At 40.6% G+C, this 22,546-nt stretch overlaps 2 protein-coding genes across 2 annotated transcripts in view; one reads left to right on the top strand and one right to left on the bottom strand.

Moving 5' to 3' along the window:
* Positions 1–7,271, bottom strand: part of LOC139696885 (uncharacterized) — a 48,081-nt gene extending 40,810 nt beyond the window's left edge. The window contains exon 1 of the mRNA XM_071595766.1: positions 7,116–7,271. Coding sequence (XP_071451867.1) covers positions 7,116–7,271 — 156 coding nt within the window. The remainder of the gene's footprint in view (positions 1–7,115) is intronic.
* A 6,442-nt stretch (positions 7,272–13,713) lies between these two features.
* On the top strand, positions 13,714–20,214 carry ND-42 (NADH dehydrogenase (ubiquinone) subunit ND-42). Its single transcript, XM_071595066.1, has 6 exons — positions 13,714–14,371; positions 14,438–14,524; positions 14,597–14,807; positions 15,222–15,386; positions 18,725–18,839; positions 19,596–20,214. Exons 1-6 carry the CDS (start codon positions 13,825–13,827, stop codon positions 19,692–19,694), a joined length of 1,224 nt encoding a protein of 407 aa, XP_071451167.1. The 5' UTR covers positions 13,714–13,824; the 3' UTR covers positions 19,695–20,214.
* Positions 20,215–22,546: the final 2,332 nt, after the last annotated feature.

Genomic DNA, 22,546 nt, shown 5'->3' with positions numbered 1-22,546 from the left:
AACTCCCTCCTCCTCGTGAAAGCCTCTTTGCCTAGCGCAATTCTTCTCCTTACGTCCCAACTACTTTGACCGTGTTGGTCCAAAACACTACCGAGATACGTAAACTGTCCTACCTGCTCTAGTTTTTGCCCTCCTATTTTAATGTTAAGCTTGCCCTTTTTCTTTCTAGAAAATCGCATAACCTTTGTTTTATTAATGTTGATTCTCATCCCATACCTGTCGCACTGAATTTCCAATTCCCTCAGCAATGCTTGCAGCCCCTTGGCTGACTGACAAACTAAAGCTTGGTCATCAGCAAACCTAACTGATTTTACGAATTCCCAGCCCACTTTCATTCCTACCTCGAGTTCTTCCCATGCCTCTTTAATCATTTCCTCTGCATACAGGTTGAACAGCAACGGTGATAATGGGCAACCCTGCCTTACACCCCTTCCTAACACTGCACATCCTGACTCCCCGTTTCCCACCCGCACCTGAGCAGTCTGAGACATGTACAGGTTGCGGATTAGCCTCCTTTCCCTCCAATCTATTCCTATTTTCTGCAATATACTCATTAGTTTTTCCCAATTCACTCTATCAAACGCTTTTTCGAAATCTACGAAACAGGCAAATACCTCCTGGTTGTGTTCTATATTCCTCTCGATTAAAAATCTCATTACTGCAATGGCATCACGCGTACCTCTCCCCTTTCTAAACCCAAACTGATCATCCCCTAAGTAATCATTTGCCCTACTCTCTATCCGTTTGTTTATGATCCTGAGAACAACCTTAGCTGCGTGGGATATCAAACTAATTGTCCTATAGTCCTCACATGACGTGGCCTTTACCTTTTTCGGAATCGGAACTAAAACTGCTCTCACAAAGTCTTCCGGCCAGATTCCTTCCTCATACATACTACGAATGAGCCCACATAGTCTCTTCCTCCCACATTTTCCTAAGCATTTTAAAAGTTCCAAGGGAATGTTATCTACCCCCACGGCCTTATTTAGTTTCATCTCCCTTAATGCCCTTTTTATCTCATTGTCTAGTATGCCTGGACCTAAGCTGTCTTCCTCTACGTCATTTTCTTTTTCAATGTCTAACTGTGTTGGTCTGGGTTCTTTACTATACAGTTCTTCTATATACTCCTTCCATCTCTCTTGGATCTTTCCTGCGTCAACTATTACCTTACCCGCCTTATCTCTAACTATTAGCATAGCTCTTCCTTTCTTACTTCCCGATAACGATTTAACTTTGCTGTACAGCGCACCGATTTCACCCTTCCTCTGGAGACTTTCCATATCCTCGCACTGCGTCTTCCACCATGCGTCTTTTGCCTTATTTGTTGCCCGCCTCAATTTATTGTTCAATTCTTTGTACTTCATTTTGCCTAATTCTGTATTTATATTCTTCCATTTTCGCCGCTCATCCATCTTTGTAATCATCTCATCCGTGATCCATGGTTTCCTAGTCCTTTTAGCGTTAACGGTTCCAATAGTGTCTTTTGCCGCTTTAGACAACCCTTTTTTGATCATTTCCCATTTTTCTTCGATAGTAATAAGCCCTTTACCATCCTCCATGATTTTCTCTACCGCCTGTTTGTATTCCTTCCTTTTCAACCCATTTAATGCTTCTACATTCCATTTTCTAACTCGCCGCCCCTGCCTTATCTTTTTGAAACGTACGCTACATTTCATAACAACTAAATTGTGGTCTGAGTCCGTATCCGCTCCCGGAAAGCTGTGGGAATTTATCACACTATTCCTAAACCTGTGTCTAACCAGGATATAATCTAGCTGATATCTTCCTGAGTCACCTGGCATTTTCCATGTATACCTGCGTCTTTTGTGGTGTCTAAACCAGGTGTTGGTGATGACTAACCCCTGTCTCCTGCAGAACTCAACTGCTTTCTCCCCGCGGTCATTCCTCGTGCCTAAACCGTAGTCACCCACCTCATCACCATCTCTTCCTTCGCCTACCGTCGCATTCATATCCCCCATCACTATCAAATGTTTCCCTGCTGGAACACACGCGATCATGTCCTCTAACTGATCGTATATCTTATCGACCTCTTCTTCCTTATGGTTGCTCGGTGGCATGTATACCTGAATAATAACTAAGTTCGTCGGTTCTGCTTTTATCTCCACTAGTAGTATTCTATCCGTTACCTGCTCTATGTTGACTACGCTTCTTCCTACCTCTTCATTTAATACTATGGCAACCCCTCGTTGGCTCTCATCCCCACCGCTGTATATTATTCTATACTTATCACTCCAGTAATCCCCGCTATCTTTCCATCTCACCTCGCATATACCTCAAATATCTATATTTCCCCTTTCCATCTCTCGCTTAACATTCTCCAATTTCCCTGTCCTCATCATTGTCCTAACATTCCACGTTCCTATTCTAACTAATTTGGTTTTCTTCTCCTGCGTCTTCTGTCCTGCTGCTGCTGGTTTTCCCTTGCAAGGGTTTCGTGGGATGACGACCGCGGAAGCCTTGCCTCCCCCGCTGCCGGGCACGACACACGGCCGATTGGGCCGATCCCCGTGGTTGCCAGGACTCAAAATATCTCTATTGTCCATCATATTTTTCTAGGGAATGATAATTGAGGTGGTTTCCCGTTGCCTTCCTCAATAGTGTTTTTAACGTGACACCATCACTTACTGGCCGCCCCACTGGGGTCAGACGCCATTGCAGCCGCCTCACTGAGGAACAGACGCTGCGTGGACTACCTTTCGTCTGGCTCCTAACCTTCGACCTATCTGGCATGGGTGACCCTACCAGGAGCAATTTTTATTACTCCCGCCAGCACAGCTCTCGGGGTCATCGGAACGCACAAGCCCTTCCACCACGTCAAGGTTGTAGTCCGGGGAGGGATATATATATATATATATATATATATATATATATATATATATATATATATATATATATATATATCACCCATGCCAGATAGGTCGAAGGTTAGGAGCCAGACGAAAGGTAGTCCACGCAGCGTCTGTTCCTCAGTGAGGCGGCTGCAATGGCGTCTGACCCCAGTGGGGCGGCCAGTAAGTGATGGTGTCACGTTAAAAACACTATTGAGGAAGGCAACGGGAAACCACCTCAATTATCATTCCCAAGAACAATGTGATGGACAATAGAGATATTTTGAGTCCTGGCAACCACGGGGCTCGGCCCAATCGGCCGTGTGTCGTGCCCGGCAGCGGGGGAGGCAAGGCTTCCGCGGTCGTCATCCCACGAAACCCTTGCAAGGGAAAACCAGCAGCAGCAGGACAGAAGACGCAGGAGAAAAAGACCAAATTAGTTAGAATAGGTACGTGGAATGTTAGGACAATGATGAGGACAGGGAAATTGGAGAATGTTAAGCGAGAGATGGAAAGGGGAAATATAGATATTTGAGGTATATGCGAGGTGAGATGGAAAGATAGCGGGGATTACTGGAGTGATAAGTATAGAATAATATACAGCGGTGGGGACGAGAGCCAACGAGGGGTCGCCATAGTATTAAATGAAGAGGTAGGAAGAAGCGTAGTCAACATAGAGCAGGTAACGGATAGAATACTACTAGTGGAGATAAAAGCAGAACTGACGAACTTAGTTATTATCCAGGTATACATGCCACCGAGCAACCATAAGGAAGAAGAGGTCGATAGGATATACGATCAGTTAGAGGACATGATTGCATGTGTTCCTGCAGGGAAACATTTGATAGTGATGGGGGATTGGAATGCGACAGTAGGCGAAGGAAGAGATGGTGATGAGGTGGGGGACTACGGTTTAGGCACGAGGAATGACCGCGGGAAGAAAGCAGTTGAGTTCTGCAGGAGACAGGGGTTAGTTATCACCAACACTTGGTTCAGACACCACAAAAGACGCAGGTATACATGGAAAATGCCAGGTGACTCGGGAAGATATCAGCTAGATTATATCCTGGTTAGACACAGGTTTAGGAACAGTGTGATTAATTCCCACAGCTTCCCGGGAGCGGATGCGGACTCAGACCACAATTTAGTTGTTATGAAATGTAGCGTACGTTTTAAAAAGATAAGGCAGGGGCGGCGAGTTAGAAAATGGAATGTAGAAGCATTAAATGGGTTGAAAAGGAAGGAATACAAACAGGCGGTAGAGAAAATCATGGAGGATGGTAAAGGGCTTATTACTATCGAAGAAAAATGGGAAATGATCAAAAAAGGGTTGTCTAAAGCCGCAAAAGACACTATTAGAACCGTTAACGCTAAAAGGACTAGGAAACCATGGATCACGGATGAGATGATTACAAAGATGGATGAGCGGCGAAAATGGAAGAATATAAATACAGAATTAGGCAAAATGAAGTACAAAGAATTGAACAATAAATTGAGGCGGGCAACAAATAAAGCAAAGGAAGCATGGTGGAAGACGCAGTGCGAGAATATGGAAAGTCTGCAGAGGAAGGGGGAAATCGGTGCGCTTTACAGCATAGTTAAATCTTTATCGGGAAGTAAGAAAGGGAGATCAACGATAGCAGTTAGAGATAAGGCCGGTAAGGTAATAGTTGACGCAGGAAAGATCCAAGAGAGATGGAAGGAATATGTAGAAGACCTGTATAGTAAAGAGCTTAGACCAACAAAGTTAGACATTGAAAAGGAACATGACGTAGAGGAAGATAGCTTAGGTCCAGGCATACTAGACAATGAGATAGAAAGGGCATTAAGGGAGATGAAACTAAATAAGGCCGTGGGGGTAGATAACATTCCCGTGGAACTTTTGAAATGCTTGGGAAAATGTGGGAGGAAGAGGCTATATGGGCTGATCCGTAGTATTTATGAGGAGGGAATCTGGCCGGAAGACTTTGTGAGATCAGTTTTAGTTCCTATTCCGAAAAAGGTAAAGGCCACGTCATGTGAGGACTATAGGACAATTAGTTTGATATCCCACGCAGCTAAGGTTGTTCTCAGGATCATAAACAAAAGGATAGAGAGTAGGGCAAATGATTACTTAGGGGATGATCAGTTTGGGTTTAGGAAGGGGAGAGGTACGCGTGATGCCATTGCAGTAATGAGATTATTAATCGAGAGGAATATAGAACACAACCAGGAGGTATTTGCCTGTTTCGTAGATTTCGAAAAAGCGTTTGATAGAGTAAATTGGGAAAAACTAATGAGTATATTGCAGAAAATAGGAATAGATTGGAGGGAAAGGAGGCTAATCCGCAATCTGTACATGTCTCAGACTGCCCAGGTGAGGGTGGGAAACGGGGAGTCAGGATGGGCAGTGTTAGGAAGGGGTGTAAGGCAGGGTTGCCCATTATCACCGTTGCTGTTCAACCTGTACGCAGAAGAAATGATCAAAGAGGCATGGGAAGAACTCGAGGTAGGAATGAAAGTGGGCGGGGAAGTCGTAAAATCAGTTAGGTTTGCTGATGACCAAGCTTTAGTTTGTCAGTCAGCCAAGGGGCTGCAAGCATTGCTTAGTGAATTGGAAATTCAGTGCGACAGGTATGGGATGAGAATCAATATTAATAAAACAAAGGTTATGCGATTTTCTAGAAAGAAAAAGGCCAAGCTTAACATTAAAATAGGAGGGCAAAAGCTAGAGCAGGTAGAACAGTTTACGTATCTCGGTAGTGTTTTGGACCAACACGGTCAAAGTAGTAGGGACGTAAGGAGAAGAATTGCGCTAGGCAAAGAGGCTTTCACAAGGAGGAGGGAGTTGATGACAGGGACTTTGAGTAAGGATGTTAAGAAAAGACTCGTAAAAACTTTGATATGGAGCGTAGCTATGTACGGAGCGGAAACGTGGTCATTGAAGCAGGAGGATAGACGTAGATTGGAGGCTTTTGAAATGTGGGTGTGGAGAAGAATGGAGAAGGTGAAATGGACAGAGAAGAAAACAAATGAGGAAGTACTTGGTATGGTGGGCGAAGAGAGGGGTTTGTTGGGAGCAATCCTATGGAGGCAGGAAAAGTGGATGAAGGGGGTGTTGACCGGCAGTGGGATGTTGAAGACTGTGATAGAGGGTAGAATGTTGGGCAAAAGAGGAAAGGGAAGGAACAGGATAGGGTTGTTGGACGGGATGAAGGGAGGAAGGAAGTACTCAGAGATGAAGAGGGACCTGATATAGAGTAGGATGATTGATTTTGTGTTTTGTTAGGAGTAATAAAATATTTGTTTGGTAGTTGTGTCAGTCCAAAAACCTACCTTAACCGGTAGATTACTTAAAAAAAAATATATATATATATAAATGGTATATAAATACCATATACATATATATACTATATATATACAAGCACGTGTTTGAAAAGCCACTTGTCGTTTGTTTACAGTAGCAATTCAAAATGAACAATACAATAGGAAATCTCGCCAAGTGTAAAATCCGTTCAATGATAAGATTTTTACAGGCAATAAACTTCAAAGCTGCGAAAATTCATCAGGAAATTCATGCTGTGTACCAACTAAGTGATAATTGATAGTGTTGTGCGTCAGACGTGTTGCCTGTTTAAGAGTGAAGGGAAAAATGTTCATGCTGTCAGAGAACTGGCCATCCGTCATTCCATCTGTCACAAGGCTAGGTTGACCACTGCGGTCCTCGTAGTGAACATCGGTGCTGTGGCCAGTTTTAGACTGAGAGTGCACCACCGCCGCACTCGGCCTACACTCATTATTCCGTCTACTGGTACACTCCACAAAGTTACCTATGAATTTCATTTGGCTGGAGTTAGTTTTTTGCCAGTAAAAACCCAATCTTAGTTCGCACTTGTCAACTCGCGGGATTTTCTGTTGAAACGCACGTTTTAAAAGCAGTGAGCAGAGAGGACCAAAGTCGGCATACAGTACAGCAGGATGCATAGACTGAGTTTAGGGAGATTTTACAAATCAGGATGTTCTAACCATGCCCTCCGCCGCGCTAGGCCGAAACGTAAATTACTTTTTCGAAAACCCTCAGGTGTATTTACACATCATATATATGTATATATATATATATATATATAATATATATATATATATATATATATATATATATATATATATATACATACATATATATATATATATACATATATATACATATATATATACATATATATATATATACATATATATATATATATATATACACACACGCACTCACACACGCGACCACGCACGCACCTTCTCGAGGGGCGGCTTCTTCTCGCCGTCCTTCCCCTGGAGGACCCTCCGCCTGAGGACGTCACTGTTGTCCCCGACAGCGCCCTGCGGCGGCGCCTCCAGCTGCGCCTCGTGGGATGCCGTGGGCACACACACGAGGAACACGAGTCCGGCCATCGGGGACGAGTGGGCCTGTCGCCGCCTTGCCACCGGAGGCCCCACGGGGAGTTAGCGGGGGTCGAATAGGTGGGGTGGGAGAGGGGACGGGTTGTCGCGCTGCCTCGTCAAACCCCTCTCGCACCCAGCAGTCACTTGCACCCTCGGGGTGCCGCGTGAAACACTCGCTGGAAAACATGGAACTGGAAAGAAATGAAAGTACGACGGTAGGCTGAAAAGTAATGCACACATGCTTGTAGACCACAAACAATAACAAATATTAAGATTGGGGATAAAGTACATTGAAGTACAATTCTTAAGTTTCAAAATCATATGTTTATTTTATTTCAAGATATTTACCGTTAAGGCTAACGCATTTCTCCCAACGTGAAACAAGTTTTTTTCATTCCCTCATTGAAAAACTCTTTAGGCTTTTCTCGAATCCAGGATTTGACAGTTGCCTTCACCTCATCGTCCGAGGTGTAATGATTGCCCTTGAGGTGTCTCTTGAGTTAAGGAAAAAAATAAAAACCGCAAGGCGCAACATCGGAAGAATAAGGAGGGTGTGGAATCGGTTCGACTTTCAGGTTTCGCAGAGCCTCTCCGGTTGCGCGCGAGGTGTGTGGACGAGCGTTGTCCTGTCGCAAGATAATTGGCGCCAGGCTGCCTTTAACACGACACACTCGACAGAGAGGGTGTTTTAAAGTCTTTATATACTGAGAAGAATCTACCGTTGCCCCTTGCTCCAGAAAATCGGCCACATAAACTCGGAGATCATTCCAAAACACAGTCAAAAGAAGTTTTTTTTGCGGATGGTTGCATTTGAACTTGAGGAAAAGACGGATGCCGATTTACAGTGGACCTATTAACAGCATCGTCACCATAAACAGCCTTTAAACGACGATGAATCTCGGTAGGTGTCACTTTTTCAACAGTTAAAAATTCCATAACAGCACGCTCTGTTTAACTCGCGTTGACATAGCACTAGAACACGTCTCCATACTTCCGCTTCTCGAAATGCACTGGATGAATGAAAATACCTCAAACCTGTGTATGCATGCTGATGGGGAATGTTACTTCCACATGCCATCAGGAGTGATTTTAAAGGCAATTTTGTTTGTGGTTTACTAGTATGTGTGCATTAGTTTTCAGCCTACCCTCGTAGAAAAGATTCCAATGGTTCTTCATGAAGACCAGCATTAGATATCTAAACACTGTGCATGCGTTGATCTAATCTTATTAGAATCCTTTGGAGGATATACACAAGCTCTAACTTATTATCACAAATGTCATTTATAATAAAACTTGATGTTACATATATCATTAAATTACTCCATCCTTCCTGAGAAATGTCTACACCAGACGTGGACGCGGGAAATTGAGCGGACCCAAGCATGTACCTTGCGGGACCCCTCTAACCACACATTCAAATTCCCCACCTTTATTTTACTCTGCGTCGCATTTTCATTACGGGTATTAGGCGGAACTTCCAAATTTTAGCGGAGTTCTTAAATTGCGAGTAAATTCGTGCTTACGGATGAAAAAAAAGACATTAATTCCGAAGGATTGTCCCTTGGACGCTGCAGCCTCCTAAACATCTACCAATATCGCACAGTGTCAATGAAGGCAATACATGCATAGTACTCTCGTACAGCGTGGAAAGCGCTACTTTCATTTATCTCTTCCACGAAAGGCTAAAGGCTTAACTATTTTAGCTGAAATAGATGATAGATTGAATTTAGAATCGATGGAAATGGCGATGAAATAAGATTCAAACTGTCAAATTCAATCCACTTGAATTCCCTCACCTCGATGGCAGCATGTTTGGCGGATATAAATAATTAATAAAATAGAAGATTTAAACGAGAGGAGGGAACAAAATGGAGTCGGCTCTGTTTATTTGCGGTGTCGAAGAGGAAGTTGGTTCTCAGTTCTCCCATTGAAGCCGGTCGGACGTCGATAATTTCCCAAAGAGTCCTCACGCCCTGTGCACACTTGCAATCACGGCATTGCGACAATTGGCATAGTCGGTCACCAATGATTGCCACGAGAGACCACCCGCCCTTGGAAACCGTCCTTCTTCATGACTACGGACCAAATTCTCATAAGCGTTTGTCATGAAGGATGAGTCTCAAGGAGTGCATCGTAGTCCATGATTACTCAATCCCAGACACCTACGTATCTCATTGACGTTAGTGTAGATAATTATTTTCGAAGATCAAGATTAATAAAAATCAGATGAGTTTCTCTTATCCGCGTCTGTTTAAGAACACCATTTGAATGGTTGACCGAGCGCGTTTTGTCCCTTCATATTAACGCAGAAGATAAACAGGTACACAGCAAAGATGAGAGAACTCTGCCTTAAAACGAACCACCAAGAGCTTGATCTTGATAAAATCTAACTCTTAATTTCAATCTAAGAGGAGTTTTTTCAGATTTAACACTTTACTGGAGTAATATTTGATTATTCACAACATATCTATTACAAGAAGTTGAATATGGATGATGAATTTTAACATAATTAGTGGTCTCTCCCCTCAGCCCGACCCAGGCGAAGTCTTTGGACCCCATCTCACTTGGACTGTGCTTTACCCTAGTCCCACTGCTTACTGGAAAATCAGTTTATCTTTTTCAGAGCTATGAAATTCATCAGGATGATTTTGTCAGTTTGGTTAGTGTGATCAATATTTCTGATTCCTCTCACAATGGCTACCCCAACAATGATGGACACAATTTTAGCGTTTTAAATACTTCTGCGCAGGTAACAATTTCAGAGTGTAAAATTCATTCGCCTTGAACGGGATTCGAACCCGGATCCCTCAATGTCCGGCCGAGTACTTTATCCAGTTAAGCTACCGGGGCGTCCTCTTAAACTCTGAAATTTGGGGGGATTTTAAAGGAACAAGATGTTGTGACAAAATACCGTGCATGCGATATCACTGACAGTCGTAATCGTGCGCGATGCGCCATAGTCCACGAGGTTAAAGCCAACTTTAAACACTAGGGGAGTTTTACCTTTGCAAGGTTCCAAGAAACTGCAGGAAATAAAGCGTAAGTAACTTTTAATGGAGTTATCCACTAAGTGTGCAATGCAATGAAACAATTTCAGAGTGTAAAAAACATTCTTGCGAATACATATAACTATGTTATTCTTTTCTTGTATGACGTTGGTTAATAATTAATAAAAATAATAAAAATTCTCTCCTCTAAAAATAGATCACGTGCAAAGTGTGTTTACCTATTATTTGCTGATAAGTAAACAGTAATACCGAGAGAATTACTCTTTATTCACCACATATAATGGAAGCAATGGAGAACGAATTTCGTCAATGGCATCTACCCCGCATTCAATTGCGTTCACTAGGGCTCGGCTAGTTGTGTTTTGCGTCCCAGGAGTGCCTCGTAGTCACGGTTTATCTTCGCTGCATTCGCCAATTTATATTCCACCCCCCCCCCCTCGTGTCTTCCTGCATTTTGATGTCTTACTCATTCAGGGCTAAGAGTTAGGATGTCTCACTTATTATTGCAGTAATATTTTATCATATTTAGTATTTCATGATGAATCTTTTTATTTTTCATATTTAACATTTTCCAACGTTCGGCCCTTTTCAGCTGCCTTATGTGCCATACCTTAGACGGTAGTAACTGGAAAACAATGAAAATCATTAGAGCAGTTCAGCATCTAATCTTGTGTCGAAAGTTGATATTTTTCTTAACCTTGCTTGAGATTAACCTACATATAGATCACTTCAAACCTTCAAAATTAATTCATTGACCTCACTCACATTCATTTTTACCTCAAAACTATTTTTTAAATATTTAAACTCAATGATTTTTAATGTTAGTTAATAATATATTTTAACCTTTCCTTCGCATCGATCTAATTCACCTGTCTTCTATTTTTTTATAAAACTGAATGATTTTTTTTTAAGTTTCAATGCATGAAGTAAATTCGTCCTTTGCATTAATGTATGAATTAAAAAACTACGACATACATAGATACTCGTAGATATCGGTGACCGAATTATTATTGGTTTCATCTAAAACTTCTGTTAATTTTTATTTGAATGAAATTAAATTGTGGAAACAATCCGTTTATGTGTTTTTATCGGCATGTTAGCTTCAATGCTTCATTTAATCCAGGTAATCTTCACGTTAGTAATAAGTTCTTACCACTATGATTAAGGCGGGGTATGGTCATGCAGCGACAAATTATTCTACTAGGTTTCCACAATATAACAAAACCCTATTCGATCTCCAGCAACGAGGCGGATTCAAAGAGGAAAGAACCATCTATTCTTACGCTCGGAACCCTATTGGCATGCGGATCCCAAATGAATGACCCCTCGTGCTGTGGGGATGAGGTTGGATGGGAAGGGGGGGGGGGGGTTTGTTGCATTGCCTGCATCGCATTTCACCCCCTCCCCTCCTCCCAGCTTGAGTGCCCGTTTGTTTTCGCAGTTGGCGACAGGCGCCACTAGGTGTCCAATTAGCGCATCTCTCCTGACTAGGCGCGACCAATTAGCGTCCGCCTCGCCCCCTTCTCCCGTCGAGAGAGGGACGTGCAAAAACAACTGCCGGCATCCTTCCGCTGACGCCGCCTCGTACAATGCATCTCCACGGGGAACCCCATCTCGCCCTCAACAGCCAATCACTTCCTCTATCGATCACACCCGCCCCACCCCCACCACTCTCACTTCTGAAATCGAGCAAGGCGTGATTGCTTATTAAAAACTTCGGAGGTCACCCTATGTTACCATGGTACCTCCTCTCTCAGTATCCACCCCCAGCGATGTAACCTTCTGTTCCGTATGCGCTCTTCAAGTGATTCCAATGTGAAATACTCTACACTATCGCGTGCCTTACAATTGGGCACTGAAGCAAGTAATGGCAAGCCAGAACGCGATGCGTTATGGCAGAGGGTGATAACTTAAGAACACTGCGCTAATGTTTATTGTAAAATAGGTCAGATATTTCCTTCCCGATCAAAATTTCTAATGCAATTTTTCTAAATCACCTTTCTATCAGCGTATTTTTCTAAAGTGTACTTTTTTCTAATACTTTTTCCCAATGGATTCTTTCTAATTTTATTTTTATAACAAATAAATTTTTCTAATACCTAAAAATATGAAAAACTTCCTTGTTATGGGAACTACATTTTTTGTATAAGTGTAAAATACACATGTATGTAATAAGTAATTTTATTTTTATAATAAATAAGTTAATGCAATTTTTCTAAACCACATTTTCTAATGATTTATTTTTCTGAAGCGTAGCATATAATAAGTATACGTATAATACACATGGATCCGAAACACAAAGTTGTTTGCAAACAATTATCTGTAGTTGGGTTATACTATAAATAACAAACAATGTGCCTATTTAATAATTTTAGAAATATTTAATTTTGGAAATTCAGTTTATAAATTATTTTATTAGGACAAATATTTTTAGAAAATTACATCATTAGAAAAACTGGATGAGAAATTTTGATGTGGAACCCAGATATTTGAATACTAGCTCAGTTATAACTAGCATAATGATCCCGAGAACGCTGTCTACTATTAATAGGCCAAAATTACTACGCATAGGAATACTACTACTGAATTTATTCGTAGTTTATCAAGTCGTGGCCCACTGTCTTCTTGATGGGTGATCTCCAATTAATCAAGCGTATGCTTTTTTCACGGGGTACACACCAGGAACGTTTGTGGATTATTACCAGGAATTATGGATTTCCGGTCACATTTCATGCGTGATGGAATTCACAGGCTCAGCAATATGAACTCATGAAATAGATCTCTCATACTAAAGACAAAGTCCCAAAAAACGAGAGGAGTGGAGTGTATGAGTTAAAGTGCTCAGAATGTAGCATGAAGTATATTGGGCAAACAGGTCGGAAATTTAAAGAAAGAATTAAAGAACACCCAACATGTGTAAAAAATAAGAACAAAACAGCCCTCTTTGCAAGGCGCCTCATAGAAAGTGACCATAAAAGTGACTTTGTGACTAAAACTATTCATTTTGAAAATAAAGGTCAACGGAGCAGTCGGAAATTTTGAAATGCGTCCGTTTCAAAGAAGAACTTGCCAACGAAATATTGTATTTTGAACGGGCAAAGTCAGATCCGTTCGCAGAATAACTAGTAATGGAGGTAAGTCTTCGTCTTGGATAGGAATAGAAGGCTAAGCTGCGTCGACAGGTATTTCAGCGACTTTATGCCAAAGAAAAGTTGCTGCGCCGAGCTAATTCACTGTGGTCAACTAACTTCCCGCGTTAACAAAAACGGCAAGAATTTATCCTATAATAAGTGTTTATTCGGAAGTATTAAAACCATATTTATTTTTTAACGAGTACCGTTGGCATCATTGATGAAACCAAGTTCTTAATTTTTATAAAACAATTTGTCGTTGTTTGCCCCTTTTTCATTACCAGGCTGACTAGTGTTTTAGAATATCGTCTTTCACTTGTTTCGCCAGTTAACGTTCTGCAGTCCTGGTTTCTTGAAAAAGATCTTCGGAGAGTTTTGTGAGAATATGTCTTGTTGATTCGTGGATTTCGTTTATTTAAAAAAATGGCTTTTGTTATTATTCGCACTTCTGCTGCAAAGTTAATGAATGTTCCACCTGGCACTTGCTTGAAGAAATCACTTTGCAAGATCAATGGAAATAGTTTGCTTTTTAAGCAGTGTGCCTTTATAAGCGGAAAGGCTCTGCGTGATAAGGACATTAAGATACCTCCGCCGTATCCATACAAGGAAAAGGAATACAAATTCATTCATGCACTTTTCGACCGAACGTCTCGACGTCTCAATGAAAATTCTAAGATAATTGCCGTAGAAGGCCCAATAGCTGCTGGGAAGTCTGATTTCGCCAAGAAGCTTGCTGAAGACCTTGATTTCTATCATATTTCTGAGGCAACATACGATGATTTGTATATAACGCCTTACAATTTTGATATCAGGACGTTGGATCCTAAATTACCGGAATCATGCAAAAGTTACGATGAGAAAAACTTCCTTCTAGAGCCAACTAATACAAAAGCTGCTGGTTTCCAGATACAAAAATATCAACTCAGATATTTTAGATATGTCGATGCTTTGGCCCATCTCCTTAACACAGGTAATGTTTAGCACTTAAAAACTTTCATGATAGCTAGCGGTTTTTCTAAGGTATATTTTTTTCCAGGCCAAGGTGTCGTTGTAGAGAGGACACCATTCAGTGATTATGTATTTCTGGAAGCCATGCATGGAAGTGGTTTTGTTAGTAGTAAAGGTTAGTAACAGTTCTGACTTGCTACGTTTTTCCTTTTTGATGATTAATCGTTGAATTTAACTTACGTTGTAGCCCGCCGAGCCTACTATGAAGTAAAAGAAAATACGATACATGAACTATTGAAGCCACATTTGGTGATATACTTGGATATTCCTGTAAATGTGGTCAAAGACAACATAAAGAAAAGAAACTATCCCCACGAAGTCCAGTCAAAGGCGTTAACCGACGAATATTTAAAACAGATTGAAAACGGTTACAAGAGAAACTACCTCAAAGATATCAGGTGTGTGCATAGAACTTTATGAATTTCATTTATGCACTAAATCAGATAAAAGTAATACGTTGACTGAACAAACTTGCAGCTTCTAATGTGAACTTCGATATTCAGAACGCTTGGTTCTTTTATTTTCGTCTTTATAATATATGTGTCTTTATTATCATGTGCAATTAGTTGCCCAGCATTTATTTTTATTCAAACTCAATGCTAAGAGTGGTTAAATTTGTGTGACAATGAAAAAAAAAGTTATCTTTCAGAATTAAAAAATTGAAATGCTCATTTCTGCAAATTAAGCGGCCTTCCTGGAAATTTTCAATTCATGGAGTTTAATTTTTTACGTGCAACTGAGTTCCACTTATTTTCGGAATAAATTCCTGAATTTGCACGCTTTCTCGAGACAACTGTTGTGTTTCATTTCAGTGAGCATGCAGAACTCATGGTGTATGACTGGAGCCAGGGTGGAGATGTTGAAGTGGTTGTGGAGGACATTGAAAGGATAAACTTTGACCGATTTGACAAGTATGACAAGAAGATGAAGGACTGGCGCATTGTCAAGGAGTGGGATTGGGCAGCACTCAGGACCAAGTGAGACATGTTAACTCATTAACGTTTGTGCTCAAAAATATTTAATTATCATTAAGTTTTAGTCAATGATCCAAAAGTGAAATAAAAATTAGCCAAAAAAAATTCATTTGGAAAGTCAATTGCTAAGTTAAAAGCATACATATATGTTTATATATCATGTTCAGTACTTACTTTTTATAGTTCTGAGTGCTCGTAATTGTTTTGACAAATGTATGTATAATAGTGGGTCGTGGTAGTCTGGGGATAGAGCATTGTACCACTGACCGGAGGATCCAGGTTCAATTCCTGGGCATGCCTCTCTGGGAACTGTGAGCTTTTCCTTGGCTGTGTGATTATGTGTGGGTACCAGAACTAAATGGGAAACCATAACAGGCACAGGGAAAGGAACTGGCCCCCCTACCCTGATGTGTGAATATCGCATTTAGGGCTTGGTATTGGGTGAGCTCAACCGATACCTACCAAACTGACTTTTGGGTTGGTTACTGTGTTCATGATTTTATGTAATAATGTTTACCTAATTACATTTATAAAAAATTCATTCTCATTCCTTTGGCAAGAGTTAATGAGCTAATCAGGATTATTATAAATATTAGCCGGTTGTTTGTTAAAACTGCGCATAGAGATCTAAATGAAGAGCTGAGCATTCCACACGCCAAAGCCCATTTCTTTTAATTTCCAAATATTTTCCAAATGATAGTTAACTCCACCAGAATTAATCAAACTACTACTTAGCAGTGACCTTTAATTGTACGTTATGCATAATGGCGGAAAATATGGATGCAAAGCTCATTGACATCCAAATGCAGCTTCCTCACAAACTAAGCGGAAGAGAAAGTCTTTCATTGATGTAGCAGTGATGTGGGCCAGTGGTAATCATGTCTATTAAAACTCCACATGTGTAAAAACAAATGAATATGTAGCTAGTTACTATTTCCAATTCATCTATTTTTTCAATTCAAATTATAAATGGAAAGAGAGAAGTTGCAAAGGTAGATAGCTAATGCCAGATATGTTGTAGGGTAGGTGCCAGATGCCAGGATAGTCCACGCAGCGAGGCGGCTGCAAAGGTGTCTGACCCCAGTGGTGCGGTTATTGACTGGTGTGTCACGCAAACAACATTATTGAGGAAGGCAACGGGAAGCCACCTAGATTATAAAGCCCTTAATATTTGTTGGCATAAATAGCAGAGTACTTTACCCTTTGAATGAAGGGATCAATAAGAATTACCTGATATATTCTATTGTTTCAGGCTTCACTTCGTGGAAGTAATTGATATCCATTATTGAAATAGAAAGAAAGACTCGTACTTTTCCACAGATTTTATTATACGGCACGACGCGTTTCACCGACTTGCGGCATCATCAGGTACAAATTTGCAAAACAGACAGAGCAAGCATATATACCCTCAGGACAGAGTGGGGACGGGGAGGGTTGGAAGGATTTGAGGGGGGTGGGGGCTCGCAGGTGCGTTGATGGATTGTTTTGACCATTTCCAGGCTAATTTCTCGGAGAGGAGTGGGGAGGGGTATGGGAATAATTGCTCATTACAAAGTGTCGTGTTGGGGTTCACCAAGTGCCTTCTAATCTCTAATTGCTCGAGAGCGTCCATTTTTAATCCCCTCCCCACTCCTCTCCGAGAAATTAGCCTGGAAATGGTCAAAACAATCCATCAACGCACCTGCGAGCCCCCACCCCCCTCAAATCCTTCCAACCCTCCCCGCCCCCACTCTGTCCTGAGGGTATATATGCTTGCTCTGTCTGTTTTGCAAATTTGTACCTGATGATGCTGCAAGTCGGTGAAACGCGTCGTGCCGTATAATAAAATCTGTGGAAAAGTACGAGTCTTTCTTTCTATTTCAATAATGGATAGAATTACCTGATGTTTATTATGACTGAAGACCTGATGATACCAATATAGAAGGAGGCTTCACAGATGTTCAGTGTTAAAATCAACTGTGGAAAAACATATCAGGTTACTAATGGTACCCATTCCTTAACAGAATATTGTATTATTATATCTAAGCACATTCTTAAGGATTGCATCTTCAACTGAAATTGTGACAAATGAGCAAATATAGGTTTGGATCATAATACAGTACTCAGAAAATGTAATGCCAAACTTGGGGGATATATGAATTAGGGGAGGAAGGAAGAGAGCTGTTGTGGTGATTGCAAGTGATTACCACTGTTCTTGGGGTAAGATTGAAGGAAAATGGGGAGATCTCAAAAAAGAGGTGACCATCAAAGTTGCAAATAATGGAAATGGGAAACAGGAAATGGATTAGGAAGCCCTGTGTACCAGAGAGGGACGATTAGGAAGATAGATGAGAGCATGAAATGGAGGAATGTCAGCACAGGAATAAGGAGAAAGAGCAAAGACCTAAATAATAAACTAACATTGTTCCGTTTGAAACTAATTTGACAAACTAATTGCGGTGGAAAAAAATCTGACGAAAAAGTGGAGAAATTGCGTGTCAAGGAGAGATAGATATAATCCTCTGGGAGATTAAAAACTTCCTGGAATTAAAAAAGACGATATAGGAAAAATGATGTCTTCTTGGAAGAGATTCTGGTTAAATGCAGAGAATATGATGAACAAGTTGACTATTCAGTTGTTTCTGGCTCAACCTTGTAGAAATTCATTTTAATGAAATTAAGAATACAAAGTAACAGGTACCTGATGATGATGCTTGAGCGTTGAAACCGGTTGTACGCTAATAAAGGACAGTGGAAAGTTACTTTGTATTCTTAATTTCATTAACAAGTTGACTGTTAAGAAATTAAGTTGGTGAGTTTAGACTAAGAAAGGGAATTTTGCATCAATGAGGAAAGCTTAGGACCTGGAATAATTTATTATGAAATAGAAAAAGTATTAAAGGAAATGGAATAATATAAATCTGTGGGGATGGATAATATCTCTGCAGGACTGTGGTTTAGGGAAATATGGAAGAAAGAATTTTACCTATAGAAATAGCCTAATATTGTTAAAGTAAAGACTTTAATCCGCAAATGGCGGCGTTGTATGAAAGTATTCTAAATTATGAAAAAATGATGGATGCTGAAATCATCTACCTGTTGCAACATCAAATAATGTCCTCCAACCAATTTAAATTGCAGGATATAACTTATAGTTGTGCCATGTAAACTAGGTAATATTCATGCTCCATGGCACCCCTCGTAATGGTCCATCTGCTTGATCTTGTGATTCCAATCAGGGGTGCAGTTGTATGAGTGGTCGTCCCGCCATCTGGATCAGTTTTGTGTAGAATGCATTGTTCTCCACTTGACCCGGGTAGAAAATGTCTAATGGTCTCTCTTTCTTTCTCCTGTATCGACAGGTACACCAGTAACTTGTCTGAGTTGATGGCCTACTTCAATGTGCCCATTTATGATGTACCCGAGCTGCTCATTGATGCTCATGACTTGAAGGTGAAGGAGGACGTCATGGAAAGCGTAAGTTTCACTTTGAAATGTTACTAATGCTGAGGCTTGAATGGCATACAGGGTTCGTCCGGAAAATAAGTGTACTGACTCCTGGGCTAGGTGCGCCCAGCACCGCTCTGACGGGCTGCGATTGGAAGGGGGTATGTTGGCAAGCGATGCTGAAAAAGGCAGTTGGCTCTGAGCTGTGGTGTAGTGAGGAGCTCTGTTAACGCGAACCTCCACGCTTCGACCCACGTTACAGAATGCGATGCCGAAGTTTTTGGAGCAGCGTTATTCCTTCAAATTTGCGGTAAAGCTTGGGAAATCGTCTACCGAAACTGTCGGTATGATAAACCAGGCTTACGGGGAGTCAGCCATGTCCAGAAACATGATCTTTCGGTGGCACAAGATGTTCGTGGAGGGCAGAGAAGAGGCCGTGACGACGAGTCTTCGAGAGGTTCCCGATGATGCCTTCGCGGGAGCGTTCCAGGAATGGGAACGCCGCTGGAACAAGTGTATCGACTCACAAGGGTCCTATTTTGAGGAATATTAGCTTAAGATATGTAAAAGTGTAATTAATTTTTTTTCCTGAGCTCAGTACACTTATTTTCCGGACGAACCCTGTATGTATACAGCGATTTGTGGGCAAATTGGATGGGCTAATACGCGACCATCGTGAAGGTTGGGAGTGAGATGATTGTTGATTGTGTGGAGAGTCCCTGTCTGTGTGTACATAAGGTGAAGGGACGTTGTCTGCTTACTCATGCGTGTCTTCTTTGTGTGCAGACTCCTGGGCTCATCTATGCCAAGGGCTACAATGCAGATTTAGGCGACCAGGGGATCTGGTTCAAGACTAAAAGAGACCACAGAAGCGTGTATTACTAGTGTACGCCCCTGTTGTATGAATTGTTGTGGCAACTGCCTCGGGAGGATTGCAACATGCTCTGTGCAAGATCGAGGGGAGTGCCCTGCCCAAAATTATAGTTTAAAAGGAGGAGGCCATACCTGTGTATAAATAGTAAAATGTAAGAGTGGTCTGTATTAAATTATTTTGTTCGGTCACTTCACCCAATGTTATCATTGTCTGGTTTTTATTGAAAATATAATGGCTGAAATCAGTATAATACTAGTGTTGCAAGTTTTTAATGGTAATGTTTGAATGAATTTGAGTTATTTGTTGGCCCTCACACCAGTGATGCATAACCAATGAATGGTGCCAACCATAATGAATGTATTCCTGAAAAACCACCCACAGAAAACCATCGTCAAAGGAAAACAGGGTTTGTGATATGTTCCTAATAATTTATAATTTTCATAGCTTTATTTTTCCTCCAAATGATATGAAAGTATGTTCATGGAGAAGCATTCTCTCTTGCAATATTGATTTCTCATTTGATAGCCAATGTATACATAAAACTGGAAGTGATTATTATTAAATCAAACTATGACTCCATGATTTTCCATATCACCCTTTAACTGGCCATAAGAGGTGACTATCACTATCAAGGTACAATGTAATAATTGATTAAACTTAGGTGGTAACTTTTGAAAACATGACTGATAACTTTTCATAGAGAAATTTAAAGCTGGCTCAGTTCATTGTTATATGAAATGTTTCCTCAAAGTATTACCTGACAGGTTTCCTAGAAAGAAGTTATGTCTGTTTTGTTGAATTGTTACAATTATTACTAAAGGTATTTGAGCAATGGCTACAACTTTTTGTGAAAATTAATTTTGGGATCAGCGGTCAGAGATGTGTCATTGCATGATATTTTTACGCATTCTGGTATAGTAGTTCTGGAATTTCAAAATAATTACGTACAAATATTTTTATAGACAATATTTTGAATAAATATTGTAATTGGACTGGTTTAACAAATGTTTAGTTTAGGAAACCTTGTTGTCAGGAAGTACGCAATGATAAATTGAGATGGATGTTAAGACATTACCTGTGAAAAAGAGTGCCCTGTGGTTTTTGTGCCACATTTCATGCCTGTAATGACCAGATATCTCCCTAATCCAGAAAACCCATTTTTCATTCCTAAAAGATTCCCAAATCCCTTGTAATCAATGAATCCCTGTAATTCTATTTCACTTTGGTTGTATGTCTTACTTCAACCAATTAAGTTCAAAAAATGATTGAGAGGGGAGTGAGACAGGGTTGTTTGCCACCAATTGTACTCTTCAATATAAATGCTGAGGAGATTAAGAAAAGGGTGGTGGAATCAAAGTGGGTGAGGAGCTGCTGATAAGTCTGATTTGTGAATGATCAACCACTAATTAAGATAGCCAAGGGATTGCAGTGAATGCTGAGAGCATAACAGGATTGGTGTGAGAAGTATGAGGTGAAGATTAATCACGAGAAAGCTAGCATAATGACATCCTCCCGAAGTAAAAATTCTTAGTGAAGCATTAAATGGGGGGAATAAATTAGAGCAGTTCACATATTTGGGAAGTACATATTTTGGAGGAGAATTTGTAGTAGTGGGAGCATCAGGCAAAGGATGTCTTAAAGAAATCCAATACAATTGCAAATGGATTTTCATATCAGGAGGACATTGATGGAAAGACATATTTAGGAAAAACACAGGAGAAAAGATTAATGACTTTCAAATGCGACTGGTTGTGCAGTAAGATGATGAGGATGATTTGTTTTGAGATGTGGGTGTTGAGAAGAATGGAAAAATAAAGTTGATGGAAGTGATGACAAATGCCAAAGTGTTATGTATGGTGGAGGAAGAAGTTGTCGGGTGAAATAGAGGGATGGAAAGGCAGGTGGGTAGAGTGATAGGCAAGGAGGGGAATAGTCTCTTTGGGTGGCATGCAGGCAGGTGGGAAGAATGGAAGTCATGTGGAGCAGTGGAGAGGAAGTCCCCAACAATTCATGGCCTTTTCCAGTTCCACTTGGTTTACAGTTGGTAAGTACACACACTGGATTCCACTGAAATGGTACTCAATGATGATATTTCCAAATCTTGGTTGTATCAGTCAGGTGATTCTCCTCGAGTCTACCACATTAAACGTCACAAATAGCAGTTATGTCTACATATTCCTAATGTTAATTAAAGGTAAAAAAAAAAGAGAAACAAGTGGCTTATTGTAGGAAGAGAGCCCTGAGAATTCCTGTTCCTGAGAATATTGAGAGCCCGGCGATATTTATTTTAAATTTTGTGACCTTTTCAGGCTCCAGTGATTGTATGAATATACAAAAAGAACCCACTTTACATTTTTGTGTTCCAAATTGTTGTATACATGCCATGGTCCATATAGTTGGGCTTGTTCCGGTGATCACAATTTAAAGGTTACTAGTGCTTAACATAATTTCAGTGATGACAGAGTCAAGCAATGGAGTTAAATAATGTTCAATAGTAAGGATGCTTAACCAAATGCAACATTTATTCATAAACAAGAGAAGTTTGTTTTTAAATATCAACATGAAAGTTAAGTCCTTAATTATTTCAAAGTAAATACTGGTTTCCTTTTCATTATATAATGTACACATTTTATTGGTTTGTTATCAAAAAATTAATCCATGTGGCTAAATACTTCGCGTTGGATATTCATGCACTTTACTGCTTCCAATGACTACCTGCACCCTGCATTCCTCATCAGAAATGTAGATTACTTTAACTCTGTCTGAAACGGTTTGATGTTTTTTGGCATTGCCATTTTGTTTCCCTTCTTCTCCAATTTACGCTGCCATTATGAACCATAATTATGAGATACCAGGAAATCAT

The sequence above is a fragment of the Hetaerina americana genome, unplaced genomic scaffold (assembly GCF_022747635.1).
Source record: "Hetaerina americana unplaced genomic scaffold, ioHetAmer1.1.p SCAF_7, whole genome shotgun sequence".
Lineage (NCBI taxonomy): Eukaryota > Metazoa > Arthropoda > Insecta > Odonata > Calopterygidae > Hetaerina > Hetaerina americana.
The sequence above is the reverse complement of the archived record's forward strand: the minus strand, read 5'-3'. Positions and strand labels throughout refer to the sequence as shown.

Bases quoted from the DNA above. Each gene is read 5' to 3' on its own strand.
- ND-42 (XM_071595066.1), top strand. From the start codon at position 13,825: ATGGCTTTTGTTATTATTCGCACTTCTGCTGCAAAGTTAATGAATGTT. The intron at 14,372-14,437 runs GTAATGTTTAGC...ATTTTTTTCCAG, and splicing joins GGCCCATCTCCTTAACACAG to GCCAAGGTGTCGTTGTAGAG. The intron at 14,808-15,221 runs GTGTGTGCATAG...GTTTCATTTCAG, and splicing joins AACTACCTCAAAGATATCAG to TGAGCATGCAGAACTCATGG.